Genomic DNA, 27,917 nt, shown 5'->3' on the forward strand with positions numbered 1-27,917 from the left:
TCTCATTTAACCTCTCATAGTATAGCACCTGTTCTACCATTACTCTACCTCCATTTCCTTCTCATTTAACCTCTCATAGTATAGCACCTGTTCTACCATTACTCTACCTCCATTTCCTTCTCATTTAACCTCTCATAGTATAGCACCTGTTCTACCATTACTCTACCTCCATTTCCTTCTCATTTAACCTCTCATAGTATAGCACCTGTTCTACCATTACTCTACCTCCATTTCCTTCTCATTTAACCTCTCATAGTATAGCACCTGTTCTACCATTACTCTACCTCCATTTCCTTCTCATTTAACCTCTCATAGTATAGCACCTGCTCTACCATTACTCTACCTCCATTTCCTTCTCATTTAACCTCTCATAGTATAGCACCTGTTCTACCATTACTCTACCTCCATTTCCTTCTCATTTAACCTCTCATAGTATAGCACCTGTTCTCCCATTACTCTACCTCCATTTCCTTCTCATTTAACCTCTCATAGTATAGCACCTGTTCTCCCATTACTCTACCTCCATTTCCTTCTCATTTAACCTCTCATAGTATAGCACCTGTTCTCCCATTACTCTACCTCCATTTCCTTCTCATTTAACCTCTCATAGTATAGCACCTGTTCTACCATTACTCTACCTCCATTTCCTTCTCATTTAACCTCTCATAGTATAGCACCTGTTCTACCATTACTCTACCTCCATTTCCTTCTCATTTAACCTCTCATAGTATAGCACCTGTTCTCCCATTACTCTACCTCCATTTCCTTCTCATTTAACCTCTCATAGTATAGCACCTGTTCTACCATTACTCTACCTCCATTTCCTTCTCATTTAACCTCTCATAGTATAGCACCTGTTCTACCATTACTCTACCTCCATTTCCTTCTCATTTAACCTCTCATAGTTTTGCCATACAGGACTTCCCAGCTGTCGCTTGCCTTCCTCTGACGTTTTTCCCAACTGTTAACGGCGACGACGTAGTGGTGGAGAGGCGTCGCCAAAATTAATTGATTTCTCGACTCCTTGCATGTCGACTCCCGACGCCGACTCCCAGCGCCGAATCCCAAGTCTGAGTGTCAAGATTTGATTCTGCTAAGAATAGTCCTTAAGGTTCAGTATTTCTGGAGCGGACTAGTTGCTGTACTTCGCAGAACACAAACTCACATCCTTTCATGGCGAGCTAGCGAAGGACTGAGCGAGAGGGGACTGGCACAGTATAGGCAGTTCGGCCACCAGGCAGACAGTCAGAACCGTGCACTAGGCCTATCTATCAGTGTGTTGGTCAGCCACCAGACAGTCAACTGTGCACTAGAGGTCGACCGATTTATGATTTTTCAACGCCGATACCGATTATTGGAGGACCAAAAGAACCAATGCCGATTAATAGGCAGAATTTAAAAAAATATATATATATTTTTTTTACATTTTATTTTTTTTATATATATTTTTTTGTAATGAGAATTACAACAATACTGAATGAACACTTATTTTAACTTAATATAATACATCAATAAAAATCAATTTAGCCTCAAATAAATAATTAAACATGTTCAATTTGGTTTAAATAATGCAAAAACAAAGTGTTGGAGAAGAAAGTAAAAGTGCAATATGTGCCATGTAAGAAAGCTAACGTTTCAGTTCCTTGCTCAGAAAATGAGAACATATGAAAGCTGGTGGTTCCTTTTAACATGAGTCTTCAATATTCCCAGGTAAGAAGTTTTAGGTTGTAGTTAATATAGTATTTATAGGACTATTTATCTCTATACCATTTGTATTTCATTGACCTTTGACTATTGGATGTTCTTATAGGCACTATAGTATTGCCCGTGTAACAGTATAGCTTCTGTCCCTCTCCTCGCCCCTACCTGGGCTCGAACCAGGAACACATCGACAACAGACACCCTCGAAACAGCGTTACCCATGCAGAGCAAGGGGAACAACTACTCCAAGTCTCAGAGCGAGTGACGTTTGAAACGCTATTAGCGCGCACCCCGCTAACTAGCTAGCCATTTCACATCGGTTACACCAGCCATTAGGGTGATAGGCTTGAAGTCATAAACAGAGCTGTGCTTACGAAGAGCTGCTGGCAAAACGCACAAAAGTGCTGTTTGAATGAATACTTACGAGCCTGCTGGTGCCTACCATCTCTCAGTCAAACTGCTCTATCAAATCATAGACTTAATTATAACATAATAACACACAGAAATACGAGCCTTTGGTCATTAATATGGTCGAATCCGTAAACGATCATTTCGAAAACAAAACGTTTATTTCAGTGAAATGCGGAACCGTTCGGTATTTTATCTAACGGGTGGCATCCCTAAGTCTAAATATTCCTGTTACATTGCACAACCTTCAATGTTATGTCATAATTACGTAAAAGTCTGGCAAATTAGTTGGCAATGAGCCAGGCTGACCAAACTGTTGCATATACCCTGACTCTGTGCAATGAACGCAAGTGAAGTGACACAATTTCAAGTGGTTAATATTGCCTGCTAACCTGGATTTCTTTTAGCTAAATATGCAGGTTTAAAAATATATACTTCTGTGTATTGATTTTAATAAAGGCATTGATGTTTATGGTTAGTTACAGTCATGCAACGATTGTGCTTTTGTTAAATCATCCCCCAGCGTTGCATCGATTATATCCACCGTTCCTAGGCTGTCATTGAAAATAAGAATATGTTCTTAACTGATTTGCCTAGTTAAATAAAGGCACAAAAAAAAAATATATATATATATTTTTATAAGCATCGACAAAATCGGCGTCCAAAAATACCGATTGTTATAAAAACTTGAAATCGGCCCCAATTTTTTTTTAAATTTATTTTACCTTTATTTAACAAGGCAAGTCAGTTAAGAACAAATTCTTATTTTCAATGACGGCCTAGGAACAGTGGGTTTACCTGCCTGTTCAGGGGCAGAACGACAGATTTGTACCATGTCAGCTCGGAGGTTTGAACTTGCAACCTTCCGGTTACTAGTCCAACGCTCTAACCACTAGGCTACCCTGCCGCACCATTCCGATTAATCGGTCGACCTTTACTGTGCACTAGGCCTGTCTATCAGTATGTTGGTCAGCCACCAGGCAGACAGTCAGAACTGTGCACTAGGCCTATCTATCAGTATAAGCTGGTACGCCACCAGACAGACACAACTGTGCACTAGGCCTATCGGCAATCAAAAGCTGTACGTCGCAAAGGAATGCTGTCGCTCTGTTTCTTGGCTTGCAACTTCAGTAAAGCAGGGTCTATCATTAATGAATAGGCCAAGATGAAATTCAAAATGCAACAGACCAAAGACTGAACACACACTGCCATCGTTAGCAAAGAGAGAGCAGACGAGCCAGCGTGAGGAAGAGCGAGGGAGGGGTCAGGCCGAAAGAACCGTGAACATACAGTGGGGCAAAAAAGTATTTTGTCAGCCACCAAAACATCTAAAATAATCACAAAAATACACAATATCACGGTAGACAGATTTCACAAATCAGAAACACACATCTAAAATTCATATTTGAGATGAAAATAACATTAAATATATTGGAATATCAAAATACTATTTGGGTATACAAATGTTGAAAATGTTTTTTTTTTAAAGTGGCCTAAGTTCTCCCACTTAAAAAGATGAGAGGCCTGTAATTTTCATCATAGGTACACTTCACCTATGATGGAAAAAAATCCAGAAAATCACATTGTAGGATGAATTTGTAGGATGAATATGAATTTATTTGCAAATTATGGTGGAAAATAAGTATTTGGTCAATAACAAACAAGCAAGATTTCTGACTCTCACAGACCTGTAACTTCTTCTTTAAGAGGCTCCTCTGTCCTCCACTCGTTACCTGTATTAATGGCACCTGTTTGAACTTGTTATAAGTATAAAAGACACCTGTCCACAACCTCAAACAGCCACACTCCAAACTCCACTATGGCCAAGACCAAAGAGCTGTCACTGTATGTTGTGGTCTTACATGCCTCACAAATTCACCAAAGTAGCCTAAACTTTCACCTCTTCCTCTCCTGGTTTTATTTAAATGACAACCCCCCCCCCCCCCCCCCCCAGGCCTTTTATAGCCTAACGTCTAGTTGGGCTGTTACATGGAAGGAAAATCATGACTTGTGATGACTATTGCACTGTGATGATAACAGATTTTTCCAGTTAGGGACTTTTCTTAATGGTTACAAATTTAGTTTCCTCCATGTATCTTTGGAGCTTTAGTTTCCTCCATTGATACAGATGAAAACAGTTTAGCAATAAAAATAAAACCTTTTATGAGTTTGGAATATGGATTTTTTTTTTTTCCTACCCTTTTTTTGTTGCTAGTACCACCTGATGTTTGGCTCCCTTAATGATTGGTTTTTCACCATATCAATATCAACTGCTGTTCAAAGTCCTTATGTCTTTTTTTGTTGTTCTTTTCAAGCCAAATATTTTTGACATTCTAATTCGATTGACATTATAGTTTTGAATGGAATGTAATTCTGAGACTCAAAGGACCCTCACCTCATGACTGTGACCATTACACCATTCTGTGATAGGGCAGATGGGCATGAAGTCAACTCCGTGTCAATATACTTACTAGCGTGACGGAGGCAGAATGATCTTATGCTATCGTGAAGATCATTGAACCAGCTTAACATTTGACTCTCACTTAACCCCCAAAACCTAAAAAAAAAATATATGTTTCTCTTTGAGATGATTGGAAGGTACCACCTGTTGCACATTCCTTCAATACAGAGCATTCAGGAAAGCATTCAGGCCTTGACTTTTTCCACATTTTGTAATGTTACAGCCTTGTTCTACATGCTCCCCCCCCCCCACCCTCTCTTTCTAAATTAAATTACACTTCAATTGTGGCGATGGGGGCTTCACATAGTGGTCAAATAAAAGTGTGTTCGTCGTGTACACAGTTTAGCACATCAAAGTGCATTTGGAATTTTACACCTGTGTACACACTACTTATTTTCCCCAATGTAGTGATTTAAATATATATATATATATTATATTATATATTATACAATACCACATAATGACAATGCAAATACAGGTTTTTAGACATTTTTGCAAGTCTATTAAAAATAACTGAAATTCAATTGAAATTGTATTCAGACCCTTTACTCAGTACTTTGTTGAAGTACCCTTTTGGCAGTGATTACAGCCTCGAGTCTTCTTTCGTATGACGCTACAAGCTTGGCACACCTGTATTTGGGGAGTTTCTCCCATTCTTCTCTGCAGATCCTCTCAAGCTTTGTCAGGTTGGATTGGGAGCGTTGCTGCACAGCTATTTTCTCCAGAGATGTTTATGTCCGGACTCTGGCTGGGCCACTCAAGGACGTTCAGAGACTTGTCCAGAAGCCACTCCTGCATGGTCTTGGCTGTGTGCTTAGGGTCGCTGTCCTGTTGGAAGGTGAACCTTCACCATGGTCTGAGGTCTTGAGTGCTCTGGAACAGGTTTTCATCAAGGATCTCTGTACTTGGCTCCATTTATCTTTCCTTTAACCTGACTAGTGTTCCAGTCCCTGCCGCTGAAAAACATCCCCACATGTTGCTGCCTCCACCATGCTTCACCATAGGGATGGTGTCAGGTTTCTTCCAGATGTGATGCTTGGCATTCAGGCCAAAGAGTTCAATCTTGGTTTCCTCAGACCAGATAATTTTGTTTCTCATTGTATCAGTGACCTTTTAGATGCCTTTTGTCAAAATCCAAGCGGGCTGTCATGTGCCTTTTTTACTGAGGAGTGTCTTCCATCTGGCGACTCTACTATAAAGGCCTAATTGGTGGAGTGCTGCAGAGATGGCTGTTCTTCTGGAAGGTTCACCCATCTCCACAGAGGAACAATGGGAGCTCTGTTAAGAGTGACCATCGGGTTCTTGGTCACCTCTCTAACCAAGGCCCTTCTCCCCCAATTTTTCAGTTTTGCCTGGTGGGCAAAAGCTCTAGAAAGATTAGGTGGTTCCAAACTTATGTAAATGTGACATTTTCAGTTTTTTTTTTTTATGAAAAAAATAAACAGTTTCCTTTGTCATTATGGAGTATTCTGTGTAGATTGATCAGTAAAAACAAGTATGTAATCCGGTTTAGAATAAGGCTGTACTTTTACAAAATGTGGAAGGGGGTCTTTCTGATTGCACTATAATGCTCACAACACAAAAATAATCCAATTATTTATTATTCAAAGGCTTTTGGCAGATGGCTTCACATCAAGTTTGACCTGTTAGGTAGGTGTGTGTGTGTGTATATATAAATAAATAAATTGTACCAGAGGCTGTTTCTTGGTACAAGGCAGATCAGAGTTGTACTACTACGGACAATTGTGCTTGTAACTGTGATCCTAGTTCTTGCACACAAACAAACATGAACCTGAACGCTGTGGCATGTGGAGCAATCAAACACAACACAAGTTTATGATTGTCTTCAGAATCAGGCTTGAGATTAAAAAAATATAAAAAATAATTAGGGATTAATGAATACATGCTCACGAGAAGGAAGAGACGATAATCCCGTCTAAATGTCATCTTTGCTATTTTTAAAAAGAATTCTGGAATATTTTATCAACAGAATATATATATATATTAGGTAAAAATATATATATATTAGGTAAAAATATGCGTTGTCAAACCTGCCTAAACATCTGTAACTTTTAACATAGAACAGTTGTGAATGCAACATATTGTGGTGCGACAAAGGTTTGCCGCTCACTACGTTTCAAATACTTCATACCACCTAGTTCAGTATCAGGGCCATAGTCTAACCCCGAAACTGACTCCACCCCAAAACTGACTCCCACGCTCCTCAACTGGTCTTATCTGCCAGCCTTTTATTTCAGTCAACCAAACAACTTGAGGTTATCACCCAGGTAGGTGAATGAGGTGAACCTGGAAGATGATACTTGTAGCCCCCGAACAGCTTTCAACAAAGACACCTGCGGTGGCTACTACTTTAAAAAAAAATATGTTTTTGTAGTCCCGTGGCTCCAAGTGACACTGTGTCAGGATCGTCAGTGTCACGAGGCCTCACGAAGGTGAGTGTTTCTGGACGTGGAATATGGATAACGCAGATCCGTTCCTCGCTGGGACTAATACTGAGGAACCTCTCCAGTGGCTGCCAGGTAAAGGTGACGCTCCCTCCCCTGTCGAAATTTACGGGATTGTTCTCGTGACATATTGGGGGGGGGGGGGTTCAAGTCGCAGAAACAACTGAACGAGCCACAGTTACTCTAATCTATCACAATTCAAGTTGCCACAAATGACCTGAAATTGGCGTCCAAGCAGAACAGCTGTTAGTTGTCATAATGCTGTTCCTGCGATATCATATCTTTTATTGCTCAATTTACAATATCCCGGTGCTTATTTGTGTAGGGCTCTCGTGAGGAGCTCTCTGTGGGCCAAAAGACATGAGGTGAGCTGAAACAATGTTTTTCTAATGTCCAGGACTCCCAGCTGATCACAATGTATAAATTGAGCTTTGCTCTCTCACACTAGCCCTGGGATTTTCAGGCCTTTATCAAACCATATTGATACGGTTGCACACTTTGCGTAGTTGAAGAGAAAGATTCCTAAACACATTTATTCAACAGTAAGGAAACATACAGGATGTTATCTACCTGACAGTGATCTCAAATGTTATATTCTCAGTTCAGTTACATTTAATCGGCAGGAAGTAGAAACAACAAGACAAGTTGACCACCTGTAGAGGGGTGGCACTGGCTTTAGAGTTGTGGGTCTAGCAGGAACGATGGAGGCAGACAGCCTGTGGGCCCCACGGTGGAGCTCCACCAAAGGATCCTCTACCGATGGAATCTGAGACCTGGGTAAGGATAGATCTCCCTCTACCCACGACCTCCCTGCAGTGGCACTATGGCTGTGTGGTTATGTTGGAATTTAATTCAGTTTCATGTTATCAGAAGTGTACATTCTATTTACAAATGCATATGAACACTATATTGAGCACCTAAACATTGCTGCTACTTTCATTGACTCAGTGAGATCCTTTTTGGATTTGGTGTACAGAATGAGTCTCGCTACAGTTTGCATATGCATTTGCATTTTACTCGATTTTTTTTTTTAAGCATACTACATTATTATTATTATTTTTACTCCGATAAATAAGCAATAAGGATATGATTGTTATTCTAGTCTGAGAGTGTTATATTTATGGTGAACTATTCATGAGTTTAAGCTTTTACAATTCATAATTTTTCTGCCAAATTATTAGTTACATTTTTATTTGGGGTCATAATCCTCAGTTTGTATGTTGTAGCTAAATGGAAGCTTATCTACTAAAATATGGGGGGGGGGGGGGGGTAATGCTGGGTGGGAGTTTTGTCACAGATCTCGGATCAGTTTATCTAAAGATGTAAAACTGATCTTGGATCAGATTTTGTGGGCTACAAAAACAATGTCCTACCCCGGAGGTTGAGTAAATTACTCAGCTGCACCCGAACGTACTACGCCAGGACATGAACATTTATTATATCGTAGTCCCATGTGGGTTTTAATGGCATTGTCACGAGCAGCTCTGAACAGTTGGAAACTGGATTTTAAAGAGCTGATTGACTCTCTGCTTGACACTAATAAAATACCCATCATATCTGGCTCTGTGCCCTCTGAATCGTGGCATTGAACACGTGAGCAGAATTCTTTCTCTTCACAACTGGCTACGTGATTATTGCAATGCAGTGGATGTAAATTTTGTTGAAAATGTTCGATACCTTCTGGAAACAAAGCTCATCATAAGGATGGGGATCCTCCCAAATCATTTGGGTTCCTGGATCCTTTCACGGCATTATAAGGCTGCGTTGAGACAACGACTTATCAATGACCCGAGCCCAGCTCAGTTAATCCCTACCATTGTGTCGCTGAGTCATCATAATGCTTCAGCAAATGTACATTACACCAGGGGCGTTGGAAGACACAATGTAAGTTGCCTAATTTTATGTCACTCTAACTGTCCTGAATGCCTCTGCTGATCATACAGCTATTGTATGCAGTAATCATGTGTCTATGAACCAGAGTTATACTGTTAGCACTGAGGCGTGTGTGCCCGGGGAGGAAGTCCACTGTGTGCAGCTCACCCTGCACTAACATCAATAACATGAGCATGTCTACTTCTGCTAAGCTTCACAGTAAAGCAATGAAAACAAGCAAGCATCACAGAAAAGTGCTAAAAATAGCCCACGTTAACGTATGTATCTTAATTAAGAAGCAAGGTTCGTGAAATCAATAATTTGATAGTTACTATCTGACACTCAGTCAAATCAAATTTTATTGGTCGCATACACATGGTTAGCAGATGTTAATGTGAGTGTAGCGAAATGCTTGTGCTTCTAGTTCCAACAGTGCAGTAATATCTAACAATTCCCAACAACTACCTAATACCGTTGATGATAGTGGTAGCAATACAAGGTTATGACATTTACAGAAAAGATAGGAATGCCAATGGTGGAGGTGTTGATGTTTATATTCAGAACCACATTCCTGTAAAAAATTAGAGAGGATCTCATGTTAAATACTGTTGAAGTAATATGGCTACAGGTTCATCTGCCTCACCTAAAGCCCATTCTGGTGGGAAGCTGCTTTAGACCACCAAGTGCTAACAGTCAGTATCTGTATAATGTGTGAAATGCTTGATATAATGTATGTGATGTCTACAGAGATGTATATTTTTGGGTGATTTTAATTATTGACTGGCATTCTTCAGACTGCCCACTCAAGAGAACGCTTCAAACTGCAACAAATGCCTGCAACCTGGTTCAGGTTATCAGTCAACCTACCAGACTAGTTACAAACTGCACAGGAATGAAATCATCAACATGTATTGATCACATCTTTACTAATGATGCAGAAATGTGCTTGAAAATAGTATCCAGATTCATTGGATGTAGTGATCACCAAAGTTCCAAAGGCGGGGCCTAATATAGTGTACAAGAAGATTTGATGTAAAGAATATGTGCTGGTCCATGGTGTGTAATGAGGAGCGACCAGACGCTGCGCTCGATAAGCATGCACCTATTTAAGAAAATGACTGTAAACTGTTAAATCCCCGTGGATTTGATGAGGAATTTAAACTGTATGGTTGAGAGGGATGAGGTAAAAGGATTGCCAAATAAGTCTGGCTGCACAACCGATTGGCAAACATATTGCACATTGAGAAATCATGTGACTAAACTGAATCAACAAATAATTAACTACACTATGAAACAAAGATAAATGACAAAAAGAATGATAGGAAAAAGATTTGGAGCACCTTAAATAAAATTTTGGGCAAAAAGGGCAAACTCCGCTCCATCATTCATGATGGCTTATTTATCACAAAACTAACTGATATTGCCAACTACTTTAATTATTTTTTCATTGGCAAGATTAGCAAACTTAGGCATGACATGCCAGCAACAAACACTGACCCTACACGTCCAAGTATATCTGACCAAATTATGAAAGACAGGAATTGTAATTTTGAATTCTGTAAAGTGAGTGTTTGAAGAAGACATGATTGTTGTCTATCAACAATGTCAAGCCACCAGGGTCTGATAACTTGGATAGAAAATTACTGAGGGTAGTAGCGGACAATATTGCAATTCCTATTTGCCCTCAAGCCTGGAGGGAAGCAAAAGTCATTCTGTTACTTAATAATAGTAAAAAAAATAACTTGCAATGCGATGCTATTTTACAGTAAACAAACTGACAAATTTTCAGCATGCTTCTAGGGAAGGACATTAAACAAGCACAGCACTTACACAACTGACTGATGATTGGCTGAGAGAAATTGACGATAAAAAGACTGGGGGCTGTTGTGTTAGACTTCTGTGCGGCTTTTGACATTTTCTATCATAGTCTGCTGCTGGAAAAACAGACCACGGAGGGTGTTCTTTGATGGAAGCCTCTCTAACATAGTCCAGGTAGAATCAGGAATTCCCCAGGGCAGCTGTCTAGGCCCATTCATACTTTTTTTCAATCTTTATTAATGACATGACACTGGCTTTTATTTTATTTTTTTAAATTTATTTTTTATTCAACCAGGTAGGCAACAAGTTCTCATTTACATTTGCGACCTGGCCAAGATAAAGCAAAGCAGTTCGAGACACACAACACAGTTACACACATGGAGTAAAACAAACAAACAGTCAATAATACAGTAGAAAAATAAGTCTATATTCAATGTGAGCAAGTGAGGTGAGATAAGGGAGGTAAAGGCAAAAAAAAGGCCATGGTGGTGAAGTAAATACAATATAGCAAGTAAAACACTGGAATGGTTTGAGGAAAGTGTGTCTATGAATGCGGATGACCCAACATGATACACGCCAAATACCACAGCGACTGAAATGACTGCAACACTTAACAAAGAGTTGCACTTAGTTTCAGAATGGGTGGCAAGGAATAAGTTAGTCCTAAATATTTAAATTTAAAGTATTGTACTTCACTAAACCCTAATTATCAACTAAATCTTGTAATAAATCATGTGGAAGTTGAGCTAGTTGGGTGAGGTGACTAAACTGCTTGGAGTAACCCTGGATTGTAAACTGTCACGGTCAAAACATATTGATACAACAGTAGCTAAAATGGGGAGAAATCTGTCCATAATAAAGCGCTGCTCTACCTTCTTAACAGCACTATCAATAAGGCAGGTCCTACAGGCTCTAGTTTCTGCCTTCTTAACAGCACTATCAACAAGGCAGATCCTACAGGCTCTAGTTTCTGCCTTCTTAACAGCACTATCAACAAGGCAGACCCTACAGACTCTAGTTTTGTTGCACCTGGATTACTGTTTAGTCGTGTGGTCAGGTGCCACAAAAAAGGACTGAAAAATTGCAATTGTCTCAGAACCGAGCAGCACGGCTGGCCCTTGGATGTACACAGAGAGCTAACATTAATAATATGCATGTCAATCTCTCCTGGCTGAAAGTGGAGGAGAGAATGACTTCATCACTACTTGTATTTATTAGAGGTATTGAAATGTTCAATGCGCCGTGCTGTCTGTTTTGAACTACTGGCGCACTGCTCAGATACCCCACAAGACACCCCAACCAATCATCTCTTCACAGTCCCCAAGTCCAGAACAGACTATGGGAGGTGAACAGTACAACATAGAGCCATGACTACATGGAACTCTATTCCACAGTACTACATAGAGCCATGACTACATGGAACTCTATTCCACAGTACTACATAGAGCCATGACTACATGGAACTCTATTCCACAGTACTACATAGAGCCATGACTACATGGAACTCTATTCCACAGTACTACATAGAGCCATGACAACATGGAACTCTATTCCACAGTACTACACAGAGCCATGACAACATGGAACTCTATTCCACAGTACTACACAGAGCCATGACTACATGGAACTCTATTCCACCGTACTACATAGAGCCATGACTACATGGAACTCTATTCCACATCAGGAATAGAGTCAAGATGCAAGCAGTGGAATTGTGTTTTTTTTTTTAACTTAAAAATACACCTTGTGCAAAGATGGAAGCAACAAAAAGACACATGCATACACGCGATAGCATATGCACTATACACGCGATAGCATATGCACCATACACGCGATAGCATATGCACCATACACGCGATAATAGCATATGCATGGATTTTGTACTGTGGATATGTGGTGATCAGGGCAGTTATGCACCATACACGACGCACCATACACGGAACATGTGGTTGTCGATTATGCACTGGCATTTTGTACTGTGGATATGTGGTGAGCAGGGCAGTTGACGTGGAACATGTGGTTGATTCAGAGGCGTTGTTTTAAATGCGGAAGACACATTTTCAGTTGAATGCATTCAGTTGTACAACTGACTAGGTATCCCCCTTTCCCTTTAGTGGGGAAAGTAGGGGCCTGAAGGCACACAGTGTATTGTGAAAACTGTGAATGTATTGTAATGTTTTTTTATTTTTTAAAAAAATAAATGGCCTTAATTCTGCCGTCCCCAGGAAGAGGAGCTGGCAACAGCTAATGGGGATCCATTATAAATACAAACTCTCCTTTTGTAGCAAACCAATGATGTGTATAAACCCCGGATGGCAGGCAGGTGTTGCTGTAATGAAAGCCACCATGCAGCCATCTTGGTACTCCATTGTGTAAATTTTTTGGGGGGAAGCTATAGAAATAATTTTTATGTCTACATAGAATAAATGTGTCAAATTACATTACATTAATGCATACTTTACATGTACATTATGCGAGCTAAATGAGAAATATAAAACTTTTTCCTTTAAATTCTTTTTTGTTGTTTTTAGAGAGTACTAATTTTACTGTCCTCACTACAACAGCAAAAATAATTTAACATGTCATTTTGACATTTTTAATAAATGTTCATTGAAATACTGTAGAATTAGTCATTTCTAGCATGGAGGACTGCTCCATAGAGAACGATAGAGAGCTCTAGTGACCAAAAGTCTGTTTATCATGTGCAGTGCCATTGAGGGCTTCCACCATTTTAATGTCGTCCACTGGGTGAGACTTCATTGGCTGATCCTCCCAACCAGTCATGTCCAGCTGGGTCGTCAGGAGAGATCACCCAATCGCAAAGAAGAAAATTGATTGCCTCAATGGCGCGGCCTATGCCGTCATGGCACAGAAACAAAGATCAGTCCTCTTATCTATCTCTATGGACTGCTGCTACTGGTGGCTTCAAAAGCCTCTCACCAGGCCAATACATAGCATCAGCAATCCAGGGTTTATATAAGTTATTGGTAGGAACGTGGATGTAAATTACACATGCCACTTACTACACGTCTAGTGAGGTGGCATGTGACGTCAGGGAAAAGTAAGTCATTTAGTCTCGTCTACTTTGTCTCCTGCAAACACTTTTTTTTTTTTTTTTAACTCTTGGTTTTGTAGGTCTACTCTTCTAATGTAGTCAAGTCGGTGATTTTGAAGTAGTGGTACTTACACTTGAGTACAGAGTTTCAGTACTCTACCCAGCCCTGCTAATCAGTTGTCTTTATCAAAGGAGGGGAAATTAGTGGCGATCTGTGATTGCTACATCTTATTTTTTTTATCTATATTAATGATGTATACCCATTCATTCTTGAAAAATATAACTTAGAAATGCCTGGTGAGCTTTAGTTCAACTGTCTAACCCCATCAGAACACAAAATACACAGTACGTGTGTTTTACTCCATCGTTTGTAAACAATCTAATTGCAAACTAACACTTATAGCTTCGAAACGTGGTTAAAACCTATCATTTTGATCTCATGGACGTCGGTCCTGTCATCCATAGTCCCTTCTATGAATTTGAGAGTGGTTACATTTCTCCACCCCCCATCCCTTAAAAAGGTGACGTTATTGTTTGATTTGCAGATGTGCCCCCCCTTTTCTTTTTAAAGCTTTTATTTGTTTGGCTTTGAACTGCTTAATACTGTCAATGAACTCGCAGCTCATGTGCAAGTCCCTCTAAGCCTTTCGTATCTGTTGCTGATGAAATTAAATCGCCCCCAATTAAATCCAAGGACAAAGAAGTCATGTGGATGCAATGAAACCAAAAGGTAGGTTACTAGTATTGTGGTACAAGCCACTAATATTATTATTTTTGTTGACCGTTTCCCTTCAATACTATGGTCAATATGTGTCAACAGTTACATCAGACATATAGACAATCAATAGAAAACTGAGGAAAACTCCCAAGTTCAGCCAGTAAAAGGGATGATAATGCCTTTTAAAAAAATGTATATGTATGAATCTCATTTGTTTTTATTAATCATTCTTAATTGATAGAAATACACCGTTCTGTGTGAATTTGTGATCAAACAGGGGTATCCTTTTTTAAAATTTTATTCAAAGACGAGTTGATTTGAAGGATGTTAACAATATCTGAAGGTATTACAACATTTCTGAATAGGACCCCGGTACCATAAGTGTTTTTCAACCTGTTCCTGTGGACCCACAGAACTACATATTTGTTCCTATCCAGCCAATTTGTAAGTTGCTTTGGATAAGAGCGTCTGCTAAATGACTTAAATGTAAATGTCTGACCCCAGGTGCTTCAATAAGTCCATGGTTAGTTGATTCGGTGTGTGTGTGTGTGAGACCAATCACTTTTGGCACAGGCATTTGTATTTATTTTTGTAAACTCACATAGCCTACTATGAAACAGAATTTACCGACGTCAGCGGTAACCGTATCCATAGCTACCTTGCTTTTGAACCGTATTCTACAACTTGAACATAACAGACGTGTTGACCATATATGGCGTTCTACAGGTAACAACTGCTTCTTCTTATTGTAAGTGGTCCCGTGTGGCTCCCACAGTTGGAAGAACATGTTGATTTGCATCATCGGGGTTGTGGGTTCGATTCCTGCTGGAGCGACCGATATGAAAACTTATACGTGCATTAATGTAAGGCGCTTTGGATAAAAGCATCTGCTAATTGGTCATTTGGCATATATTATGAAAACACCATATCAAGTAAGATACTATTATCATATAAAATCTCAATTTTATGTTTTAGAGAGCGACAGAGAGAAGAAGAAAAATCCATGATCAAATGCTTAGTCCACACCTGAGTACATGTGTCAGAACTTATGTTCTGAACCGTTTCCATCCTTCCAGCAGGTCTCCACACCTGCTCATTTTTTGTCCTTGCCTTTTAACCAAGGACTGATTTCTACCTGGGTAAACCAGTACCCCTTTCACACTGTCGTACCTGCTCGAACCAAACTGCTGGCGCCGATACTCGGGCCAGCTGAGTACAACTTGACTCGGTTCAGCTCGGCAGTGTGAGAATCCCTCAGGTGTGGATACTCCAACCAATCAGTGACATTCATTGATCGAGTAGGTGCCAGGGGAGAAACGTCTAACCAGCAGGGCTGGGTAGAACTCGGAGGAGACGAGTTCATTAAACAACCCTGCAACATCTATGACATGAGCTAAGGGTCTTATCACCGTTGGGGGCTGCAGTGTAGCCTAGTGGTTAGAGCATTGGACTAGTAACCGAAAGGTTGCAAGTTCAAATCCCCGAGCTGACAAGGTACAAAATCTGTCGTTCTGCCCCTGAACAGGCAGTTAACCCACTGTTCCTAGGCCGTCATTGAAAATAAGAATTTGTTCTTAACTGACTTGCCTGGTTAAATAAAGGTAAAATAAAAAATAAAACCGTTGTGGAACTGCAGCACAACCTAGTCAGCCTCTTGATGGGAGAATTACAACTGAAAGAGTGAGGATCTATTCTCTCTGGTCACGTCGTCTGGTCGTCCCTTGGCGCTTATCAGACAGGCACAAATACCTTGCATCTATCTGCAGTCTTATTCTAATCAAATTTATTTATAAATAGCCCTTCTTACATCAGCTGATGTCTCAAAGTGCTGTACAGAAACCCAGCCTAAAACCCCCAAACAGCAAGCAATGCAGGTGTTGAAGCACGGTGGCTAGGAAAAACTCCCTAGAAATGACAGAGAACCTAGGAAAAAACCTAGAGGAACCAGGCTATGAGGGGAGTCCTCTTCTGGCTGTGCCGGGTAGAGAGGAACCAGGCTATGAGGGGTGGCCAGTCCTCTTCTGGCTGTGCCGGGTAGAGAGGAACCAGGCTATGAGGGGTGGCCAGTCCTCTTCTGGCTGTGCCGGGTGGAGAGGAACCAGGCTATGAGGGGTGGCTATACAGAATCCTCTTCTGGCTGTGCCGGGTAACTATAGAGAGGAACCAGGCTATGAAGGGGTGGCCAGTCCTCTTTCTTTAAACTCACAATTTAATGTAAATTGAAATAATACTGGAGTGGAGATTATAACAGAACATGGCCAAGATCGACTTCCATCAGTGTCTATACAGAATATTTCTCAATGCACACCATTGCTTATTGCAGTGCACTGACACACTGGGTAACTATAGCTCATTTGACTCTCTGAATCAAGTCCTTAAATACTGGTAGGAGGACCCCAACTAGAAGATGAGTGTGTTTTTGTCAGTAGCAATAATTTTTTTTTTTGGGGGCTTATATTTTACGGAGGCCACTGATTCTTTAAACTCACAATTTAATGTAAATTGAAATAATACTGGTAGTGTGTTTCAATGTTTTAAATCAGGTGATGAATATTGACTGCATACTCACCTGGAAAGAGTGACATATGGCCAGGATATTCACTGACTGGTAGGAGGAGGACCTCATTGTAATGGGGGCTGGTACAACTGGCACCTAAATGGAGGCTGAGGATAGGAGGTCTGACTGTCAGTAGCAGCTGGGTTTACTTCCCTGTTCACTTGCAGTGGAGGCTGGTAGGTAAGGAGGAGGAGGACGGGCTCATTGTAATGGAGGCTGGTAGGAGCAGGTCGGGCTCATTGTAATGGGGGCTGGTAGGAGCAGGACGGGCTCATTGTAATGGGGGCTGGTAGGAGGAGGAATTGTAATGGGGGCTGGTAGGAGGAGGACGGGCTCATTGTAATGGGGGCTGGTAGGAGGAGGATGGGCTCATTGTAATGGGGGCTGGTAGGAGGAGGACGGGCTCATTGTAATGGGGGCTGGTAGGAGGAGGACGGGCTCATTGTAATGGGGGCTGGTAGGAGGAGGACGGGCTCATTGTAATGGGGGCTGGTAGGAGGAGGACGGGCTCATTGTAATGGGGGCTGGTAGGAGGAGGACGGGCTCATTGTAATGGGGGCTGGTAGGAGGAGGACGGGCTCATTGTAATGGGGGCTGGTAGGAGGAGGACGGGCTCATTGTAATGGAGGGTAGGAGGAGGACTGGGAGGCTGGGAGGAGGACGGGCTCATTGTAATGGGGGCTGGTAGGAGGAGGACGGGCTCATTGTAATGGGGGCTGGTAGGAGGAGGACGGGCTCATTGTAATGGGGGCTGGTAGGAGGAGGACGGGCTCATTGTAATGGGGGCTGGTAGGAGGAGGACGGGCTCATTGTAATGGGGGCTGGTAGGAGGAGGACGGGCTCATTGTAATGGAGGCTGGTAGGAGGAGGACGGGCTCATTGTAATGGAGGCTGGTAAGGAGGAGGACGGGCTCATTGTAATGGAGGCTGGTAAGGAGGAGGACGGGCTCATTGTAATGGAGGCTGGTAGGAGGAGGGGCTCATTGTAATGGGGGCTGGTAAGGAGGAGGACGGGCTCATTGTAATGGAGGCTGGTAGGAGGAGGGGCTCATTGTAATGAGGCTGGTAGGAGGAGGACGGGCTCATTGTAATGGGGGCTGGTAGGAGGAGGAGGATTGTAATGGGAGGCTCATTGTAATGGGGCTGGTAGGAGGAGGAGGGGCTCATTGTAATGGGGGCTGGTAGGAGGAGGACGGGCTCATTGTAATGGGGGCTGGTAGGAGCAGGACGGGCTCATTGTAATGGAGGCTGGTAGGAGGAGGACGGGCTCATTGTAATGGAGGCTGGTAGGAGGAGGAGGGGCTCATTGTAATGGGGGCTGATAGGAGGAGGACGGGCTCATTGTAATGGCTGGAATTCATAGAACGGAGTCAAACGTGGTTTCCGTATGTTTTGATACTGTTTATCCCATTCTAGCCATTACAATGAGCCTGTCCTCCTACAGCTCCCCCCACCAGCCTCCTCTGACTCCCTGGTTCTAATATGTGATGCCATAACTTGGATGCTGTAAACAATACAACTATTTTTGTCCATTTGTGACACCACAGACAACACACAAACACACATATTTGTCAGCCACATTGCCGTGTCCCAGGAGCTATTTTGCGGCTTAAGAGCCTTGCCAAAGGGCACAGCGGCAGTGGAGAGTGTGTCAAGGATATGACACCAACAGCCCTCCAGATGCCAGTTCAGTCCCCACAGTATCATCCCACTGGGCACACCACGTCATTTAGGCTACCCTGGGGCGGCAGGGTGGTTAGGCCACCCTGTGGTTAGCGGCAGGGTAGCCTAGTGGTTAGAGTGTAGAGGCGGCAGGGTAGCCTAGTGGTTAGAGTGTAGAGGTGGCGGCCTAGTGGTTAGCCAGGGTAGTGGGTTAGAGCGCTGGACTAGTCACCGGAAGGTTGGAGGTTAAACCCCGAGTTGACAAGGTACAAAATCTGTCGTTCTGCCCCTGAACAGGCAGTTCACCCACTGTTCCTAGGCCGTCATTGAAAATAAGAATTTGTTCTTAACCGACTTGCCTAGTTAAATAAATGGTTAAAAAAAGGTTTAAAAAATTCAATGTTGAAATGTGGGTAATATTTGGTTGAGATGTTGATCGATGAGATTCAACCTTTTTTTTAATTCACCCGTTCTAAAAAGACAGCCAGAAGTTTGTTGAAATCCCAGTGTGTTATTACTATGCTGTTGAATCTCGCTCGGGCAGCTTCTGCACCCACATTTTGTCCCCCCAATGGGTTTTCATAGTAAAGACATATCTATTACCTTTTAATGTGCCATGACCACAACCAGTCATGACATTTTCATCGGATTGTCAAACAAATCACTTCAAAAAGTAGGTTACCTTCGTACGTTCATCCAAAAATAATTCCAGCATCCCAACAGTGCACTGTTGTATATTTATTTTTTGGGGGGATTATTCCCTGTTCACAAGACCTCTTGATGATGTGAGTCCTGAGGCAATTTGCCTCTTCTGCCAAATGGTAAGTAATCAAGCAGGTGACCAAATGACTTCTGGGTTCACAAAGATTACTGTGCTTTCAACTATTTATACTGAACAATAATATAAACACAACTTGTAATGTGTTGGTCCCATTTTTCATGTACTGAAATAAAAGTTTACTCAAAATTTTCCATACGCACAAAATGCTTTATTTCTCTCAAATTTTGTGCGCAAATTTGTTTACATCCCTGTTAGTGAGCATTTCTCCTTTACCAAGATAATCCATCCACCTGACAGGTGTGGCATATCAAGAAGCTGATTAAACACCATTACACAGGTGCACCTTGTGCTGGGGACAAAAGGCAACTCTAAAGTGTGCAGTTTTGTCACGCAACACAATGTCTCAGGTTTTGAGGGAGCATGCATTTGGCATGCTGACTGCAGGAATGTCCACGAGCTGTTGCCAGATAATTTAATGTTAATTTCTCTTCCGTAAATTGCCTCCAATGTCATTTTAGAGAATTTGGCAGTGTAACCACGCCAGCCCAGGACTTCCACATTCGTCTTCTTCACCTGCGGGATTGTCTGAGACCAGCCACCTGGACAGCTGTTGAAACTGTGTTTGCACAAGCCAAAGAATTTCTGCGCCAACTGTCAGAAACCGTCTGTGAAACTTGCTCGTCGTCCTCACTAGGGTCTTGACCTGACTGCAGTTCGACTTCAGTGGGGAAAATACTCACCTTTAATGGCCGCTGGCACGCTGGAGAAGTGTGCTCTTCACGGATGAATCACAGTTTCAACTGTACCAGCCAGATGGCAGACCAGGTGTATGGCGACGTGTGAGCGAGCGGTTTGTTGACGTCAATGTTGTGAACAGAGTGCCCCATGGTGGGGCTATGGTATGGGGCAGGCATAAGCTATGGACAATGAATACAATTGCATTTTTATCGATTAGCAATGTGAATGCACAGAGATACTGTGACGAGATCCTGAGGCCCATTGTTGTGCCATTTATCTGTCACCATCACCTCATGTTTCAACATGATAATACACAGCCCCATGTCGCAAAGATCGCTACACAATTCCTGGAAGCTGATAATGTCCCAGTTATTCTATGGGCAAAATACTCACCAGGCATGTCGCCCATGAATCGATGTGTATGACAGTGTAACCGATGTGAAATGGCTAGCTAGTTAGGCGATGGAGCGCGCTATTAGCGTTTCAATCGGTGACGTCACTCGCTCTGAGACCCTGAAGAAGTGGTTCCCCTTGCTCTGCAGGGGCCGCGGCTTTTGTGGAGCAATGAGTAACGATGCTTCGTGGGTGACTTGTCTGTGTGCAGAGGGTCCCTGGGTCGAGGCCGGGTAGGGGGGCGAGGAGACAGACTAAAGTTATACTGTTACAACAGCATGTTCCAGTCCCCCTCCCCGAGATCTGGCAACTTCACACAGCCATTAAAGAAGAGTGGGGAAGCATTCCACAGGCCACAATCAACAGCCTGATCAACTCTATGTGAAGGAGATGTGTCGCTGCTGAATGAGGTAGATGGTGGTGTCACCAGATACTGACTGGTTTTCTGATCCACACCAGATACTGACTGGTTTTCTGATCCACACCAGATACTGACTGGTTTTCTGATCCACACCAGATACTGACTGGTTTTCTGATCCACACCAGATACTGACTGGTTTTCTGATCCACACCAGATACTGACTGGTTTTCTGATCCACACCAGATACTGACTGGTTTTCTGATCCACACCAGATACTGACTGGTTTTCTGATCCACACCAGATACTGACTGGTTTTCTGATCCACACCAGATACTGACTGGTTTTCTGATCCACACCAGATACTGACTGGTTTTGGTTTTCTGATCCACACCAGATACTGACTGGTTTTCTGATCCACACCAGATACTGACTGGTTTTCTGATCCACACCAGATACTGACTGGTTTTCTGATCCACACCAGATACTGACTGGTTTTCTGATCCACACCAGATACTGACTGGTTTTCTGATCCACACCAGATACTGACTGGTTTTCTGATCCACACCAGATACCAGATACACCAGATGACTGGTTTTCTGATCCACACCAGATACCAGATACTGACTGGTTTTCTGATCCACACCAGATACCCACACCAGACTGATCCACACCAGATACTGACTGGTTTTCTGATCCACGCCCCCTACTTCTTTAAGGTATCTGTGACCAACAGATGCATATCTGCATTCCCAGTCATGTGAATTCCATATATTAGGGCCTAATTTATTTATTTCAATAGAGTGATTTCCTCATATGAACTGTAACTCAGTACAATCTTTGAAATTGTTGCATTTATATTTTTGTTCAGTGTAAAAGCACAACCGAATTCCAACTGGAAAAACAATGTCAGATTTGTGTAAATGTCATGTAAATGTGTTATCACTGCACAACCATTTTAAAAGCACAACAAAGTTCAAATGGGAACACAATGTCAGATATTTTGTATTTATACATCAACTCAATGTGTTATCACTGTGCTTCATCTAATAGCAGAACCCAATAACCTGGATTGCAGTTGAGAATGAGATTACTTTAAAGTACATGGTGCGATGTGATCAACGCTGTTCAATATTCTACACAGATTATTACAGATTATTACAGCAATTGTGAAGATTTCCACCGACCTGCGACCTTTGCATGCTATACATGCACGTTTTCTATTTATTTATTTTTTTACATAAGGACACATTTATAGTTACAATAACCTCCGTCACCATGGATGTGTTTTTTAATTTTTTTAAAGGATTTTAACTGCTCCATTAGTTTGTTAGAACCTTAGCCTAAAGTTATCTACTATATTTGGTTGTTTGGTTGACAAAGCAACTGAATATTAACATTTTAAAGGGGAAGTGTCTTCGGCGCCACTAACTTTTATGAATTAATAATTTATTATGTTGAATTCACATCTCCATCTCAACCAAAATATCAAAGATAAAGTATTGGACTAAATCAAATCTTTATTTAAAGTGCTTTTAAAAAGGTGAACAATGCAGAAATCGCTCTCTGCCATTTCCTGTTTGCTAATATTAGAAAAGTTTGCCTAATTTCTGTTTATAGGACAAAAACAAGCAAGTACAGTGTAGAGATTTATTGTACCGTCTAAACCGCTGTGAAATATATTTTCCTTAACCCCCAAAAATATTGTATTTTCAGCTGTTTTTTAAAGCTGGTGTAAAAAAAACAACGAAAGTAAGACGCCAAAAACTAAACATAAGAACGGGAAACATAGAAATAGAACATATAGATAGAACATAGAAATAGAGTACATACTGTAGATATATAGAAGATATCTACCGCTTCTTAGACTGGCTTTCAATGAGATTGACAGATCTATAGCTGAATTTGGCCGGGTCACCCAAAAGGTTACATACTGCAGCTTTAAAGTATGAGTTGATTTATTCCTATTCTTTAACTTAGATTTTTTTGGAGGAGATGAATCCAACATATGGAGGACGTGAATCCAACATATCAATTATTAATTTGTAGCTAGTCTGGATTTAATTACAGTTTAAGTCAGGAGCACAGATGGAACTATACAAGCAGAAGATGCATCTTCAAATGTTAATATTTGGTTGAGTTGACAAACAAACACAATTTAATATCCAGTGTGTCTATAAATGTATATAATTTCTGTTGGATTCACATCTCCATCTCAACCAAAAAATCTAAGTTGTAGAATGTGACCAAATCAAACTTTAAAATGCACTTTAAATTACGTTTTTGATTTAGTCTTATTCTTTAACTAAAATGTTGGTTTAGATGCAGACGTAAATCTAAAATATGAATTTTTATCTGGTAGATTTAATTTGAAATCAACCAGAGTTTGAATCCCGAGGCTTATGTATTGTCTATTTTTTTTAGTTTAACCCTGAGTTGAAATGAAACAATAGCGGTTGATGACCTTGCAAATGCTACATAGTCCTAAATAGTATCATTGATGATATTATAGTATGTATTGGTTGAAGCTCAATGTTAAATACAAATCTGCCTGTTATCATATGTAAGCCAATATGACACCAATGTCGATGAAAATTCACAAATCAGCTTGGGAGGTACACATCACACTCCCCTGCTTCTCATCATGAGCCGTCCAGCAGTTACCGAGAAACACATGCCAGATTTTTTTAACAGGGTCGTTAGCAATTGAGTTTTCAGAGTTTACCTAGCTCAAATTCTAGACGTCAGATTAAAACTAGACTATAGCGTCCATAAAGTGACCATTTGGACTTTAAAAAAAATGTAGTTCTGACTTAAGTTTGTAGGTGCAACAGTTTTTATAAGATGTATCAATTTATTGGTCTCACGTCCTCATTTTTCTCCATTTAAGAACCTACCTTTTAAAAACAGAACCAGCACTTGTTTGCCTGCGCAAAATCCGCAACTAGCTAGTAGCAGGCTAGCAGTTGTAGCTAGATAGCTCACACCAGCCGGATGAGAAGCAAGCTACAAGCAAAGGAAGCTAGCTAGCTTGGGATATTTTTGCTATGGAAGGTTTTTCATATGGCTGATGTCATCTGTGTTAACTAAATCAGAGCACAAACAAATAAACTAGCAAATGTCCTTGGCTGCTATTATAGCCAGTTAGCTAGCCAACTAGTCAGTAGTAGTTACAAGCCAACGAGCCTGCACTGTAGCTTTATAGATCATCCACCACAAATCAATGTTGACAATATATCCTAGCTGGCTACATTCTTCTAATAGATAGCTAGCTAGCTAGCTAGCTAAGTAAAGTTAATTGTCAATACCAAACATTGGGAAACTGCCACGCTGCTAACTTATAATACAGGCAATGGGCATTGCTCATCTAGCTACTCCGGTATGATACAGTCAAACTGGCTAGATAGTTACATGTGCAGCCAGATGTCAGTTTCAGCACAAACACTGCTCGTTAGCCTACAAGTGCTCAGCATATGTGGGAACTCCAAGACTGTTGGGAAAGCATTCCAGGTGAAGCTGGTTGAGAGAATGCCAAGAGTGTGCAAATCTGTCATCAAGGCAAAGGGTGGCTACTTTGAAGAATCTCATATATAAAATATATTTCAATTTTTGTAACATTATTTTGGTTACTATAGTTTTAATGTCTTATAGAATGTAGAAAATAGTAAAAATAAAGAAAAGCCCTTGAATGAGTAGTTGTGTCCAAAGTATGTGGACACCCCTTCAAATGAGTGGATTTGGTTATTTCAGCCACACCCGTGGCTAACAGGTGTATAAAATTGAGCACACAGCCACGCAATCTCCAACATTAGGCAGTATAATGGCCTTACTGAAGAGCTCAGTGACTTTCATCGTGGCACCGTCATATTCTGTAATATTCTTGAGTTTATGTCAATGTCAATCAGGAATGGAGACGGGCTCTATAGACCTCAAAATATGAGTGACTGAGCCAAAACACACCTGTTATGTTGGGCACCTACAGACAAAAAAAAAACATGCTGTGAAATACACACTCAGCGTACAAAATATTAGGAACCCCTGCTCTTTCCATGACATAGATTGACCAGGTGAATCCAGGTGAAAGCTATGATCCCTTCTTGATGTCACTTTTTAAATCCACTTCAATCAGTGTAGATGAAGGGGAGAAGACGGGTTAAAGAAGGATTTTTAAGCCTTGAGACATGGATTGTTTCTGTGTGCCATTCAGAGGGGGAATGAACGAGTCAAAATATTGAAGTGCCATTGAACAGGGTATGATAGTAGGTGCCAGGCGCACTGCTTTGAGTGTGTCAAGAACTGCAACGCGGCTGGGTTTTCACTCTCTACAGTTTCCTGTGTGTAACCAGAAGGTTTCACCACCCAAAGGACATCCAGCCAACTTGACACAACTGTGGGAAACATTGGAGTCAACACGGACCAGCATCCCCGTGGAATGCTTTCAACACCTTGTAGAGTCCATGACCTGACGAATTGAGGCTGCTCTGAGGGCAATGTTATTGAGCTGCAACCCAATATTAGGAAGGTGCTCCTAATGTTTTACACACTCAGTGTATATTTAAGCAATAAGGCACGAGGGGGTTTGGTATATTGCCAACTAAGCTAAGGATGTTCTTAGGCACAACGCCAATATACAAACCCCAGAGGGGATTTATTGCTATTATAAACTGGTTACCAACGTCATTAGAGCAGTAAATGTTGTGTCATGCCCGTGATCTGATATACCACGACTGTCAGCCAATCAGCATTCAGGGCTCGAACCACCTAGTTTATAATGCTAAAATAAAAGTTTGAGGAAATGCAGGCACCACATTATAAAACAGCTCAATGTAACCTTTTTATTTAACGAGGCAAGTCAGTTAACGCATTCTTATTGACAATGACGGCCTACCGGGAACGGTGGGTTAACTTGCTTTGTTCAAGGGGAAGAACGACAGATTCTTACCTTGTCAGCTCAGTAACCTTTAGGTTACTGGCTCTAACCACGAGGCTACCGGCCGCCCCCAATCAAGCACGATGTTCTTTTAAGTATAACAGCAAAGCTAGCTTTCATATAAGAATAAAAGAAGCTTGAAAAGGTTGTGTTCAAGTACTTTAACTTGTATGCGGTAAAATAAAATCACAATATCGCGAAGCCCCTTTATAAGAGTATGAATTAGGTCCTTGGCAGTGTGTTATTGACAATGAGGGTTCAGGTGTTCAAGCCTTAATTGCTTAATTATGTGCGTTGTGCAACATGTTGGGGATGTACTGTGTAACATGTTGGGGGTTTACTGTGTAACATGTTGGGGGTGTATGTTGGGGGTGTACTGTGTAACATGTTGGGGTGTACTGTGTAACATGTTGGGGTGTAACTGTGTGTAACATGTTGGGGTGTACTGTGTAACATGTTGGGGTGTACTGTGTAACATGTTGGGGTGTACTGTGTAACATGTTGGGGGTGTACTGTGTAACATGTTGGGGGTGTACTGTGTAACATGTTGGGGGTGTACTGTGTAACATGTTGGGGTGTATTGTGTAACATGTTGGTGTAACATGTTGGAGGTGTACTGTGTAACATGTTGGGGGTGTACTGTGTAACATGTTGGGGGGTGTACTGTGTAACATGTTGGGGGGTGTACTGTGTAACATGTTGGGGGTGTACAGTGTAACATGTTGGGGGTGTACTGTGTAACATGTTGGGGGTGTACAGTGTAACATGTTGGGGGTGTACTGTGTAACATTTATAATGTTTGTTATGCACTCCACATGCACCGAGTGAACAAAACATTAAGAACCCCTTCCTAATATTGAAGTCCCCCTCCTTTGCTCTCAGAACAGTTGAAACGGAGAAAGTTGATCTTGTCTTAACAGGGATATTCCTGTGTTTCTGTGTGTCTCCAGGTGCCTCCAGTCCAGCCAATAGGGTCTGTGGGTGGTCCCCCTGGCCCCCCACCCCCCTCTCTCACCCCCGGTGGACCCCCTTCCTTCCTGCCCGCTGGCTTCAACCCCACACAGATACCTCCAGGTAACACTTGGTGCAACAGTATGGAACTGAATCAAATAACTAGAGGATCACAAACAAACATGGTCCCCCCCTCAGATTGTCATTGTAGAATTAAAACATATTTGTTATGAAATATACAAGAGGTCCAAACTAACCTTTTTATAATCACGAACGCGTTTGAAGATATGTTGTTAGTCCCTTTGTTTGATTTGAACTTTTCGAACCCATATGTTTTATGTCTGCTCTGTCTGCAGGTTTCCCCACCAGTGGTGGGAGGACCAAGGAGCACCAATGATGACTCGGGGTCTAAAGACAAGGCTGGGGGAGTGGTGGCCTCTCTGGCCCCTCAGACGCTCCAGACAGCCAGCTGGGAGCTCCAGGGCCAGGGGCCGTGATGAGTCCTCCAGGTGCAGCAGTGTTACTGGGTCCCAGGATGGCCATGATGACCATGCAGCCTCGTTCAGGACTACCACCCCCTCAACTCCAGCCCCCTTTTGCCCCTCATCTCCCTCCCCCCAACATGCCCCCAATGTTGATGGGCTCCAGGGGCCCCAACCCCATGTTTCCCCCCCAGAGGGGCCCTCCAGGTGGGTTCAGGATGCCCATGGGCCACCAGTCCATGGAGGACTTTCCTCACGGACCCCCCAGACATCCCTTCCAGCCTGGACCCCCCAGACATCCCTTCCAGCCCGGACCCCCCGGGGAAGAAGGTGGCAACTGGGAGGGCGGGAGACACTTCAGGGGCGAGAGGCCAGGGTTTGGGGGACATGACAGGGATTGGGGGAGGTTTGGGGAGCAGGTGAGAGGGTTTCCAAGAGGAGGAAGAGGAGGGGGTTGGTCCAGAGGTGGGCCTGAGGGGAGAGACCGCTTCATGAACCGACAGGATAGATTTGAACGGTGATGACATGGCCGGGGGGAAGCTGAAGAGACGGGGATCAACATCCAGG

The 27,917-nt window shown here is 42.0% G+C and overlaps 1 protein-coding gene across 1 annotated transcript in view; it reads left to right on the forward strand.

Annotated features, from left to right (window-relative positions):
* LOC135553219 (SR-related and CTD-associated factor 4-like) overlaps positions 1-27,185 on the forward strand; it is a 50,492-nt gene extending 23,307 nt beyond the window's left edge. The window contains exon 13 of the mRNA XM_064985393.1: positions 26,868-27,185. Coding sequence (XP_064841465.1) covers positions 26,868-27,101 — 234 coding nt within the window. The 3' untranslated portion in view covers positions 27,102-27,185. The remainder of the gene's footprint in view (positions 1-26,867) is intronic.
* Positions 27,186-27,917: the final 732 nt, after the last annotated feature.

Source organism: Oncorhynchus masou, chromosome 13 (assembly GCF_036934945.1).
Source record: "Oncorhynchus masou masou isolate Uvic2021 chromosome 13, UVic_Omas_1.1, whole genome shotgun sequence".
Classification (NCBI taxonomy): Eukaryota; Metazoa; Chordata; class Actinopteri; order Salmoniformes; family Salmonidae; genus Oncorhynchus; species Oncorhynchus masou.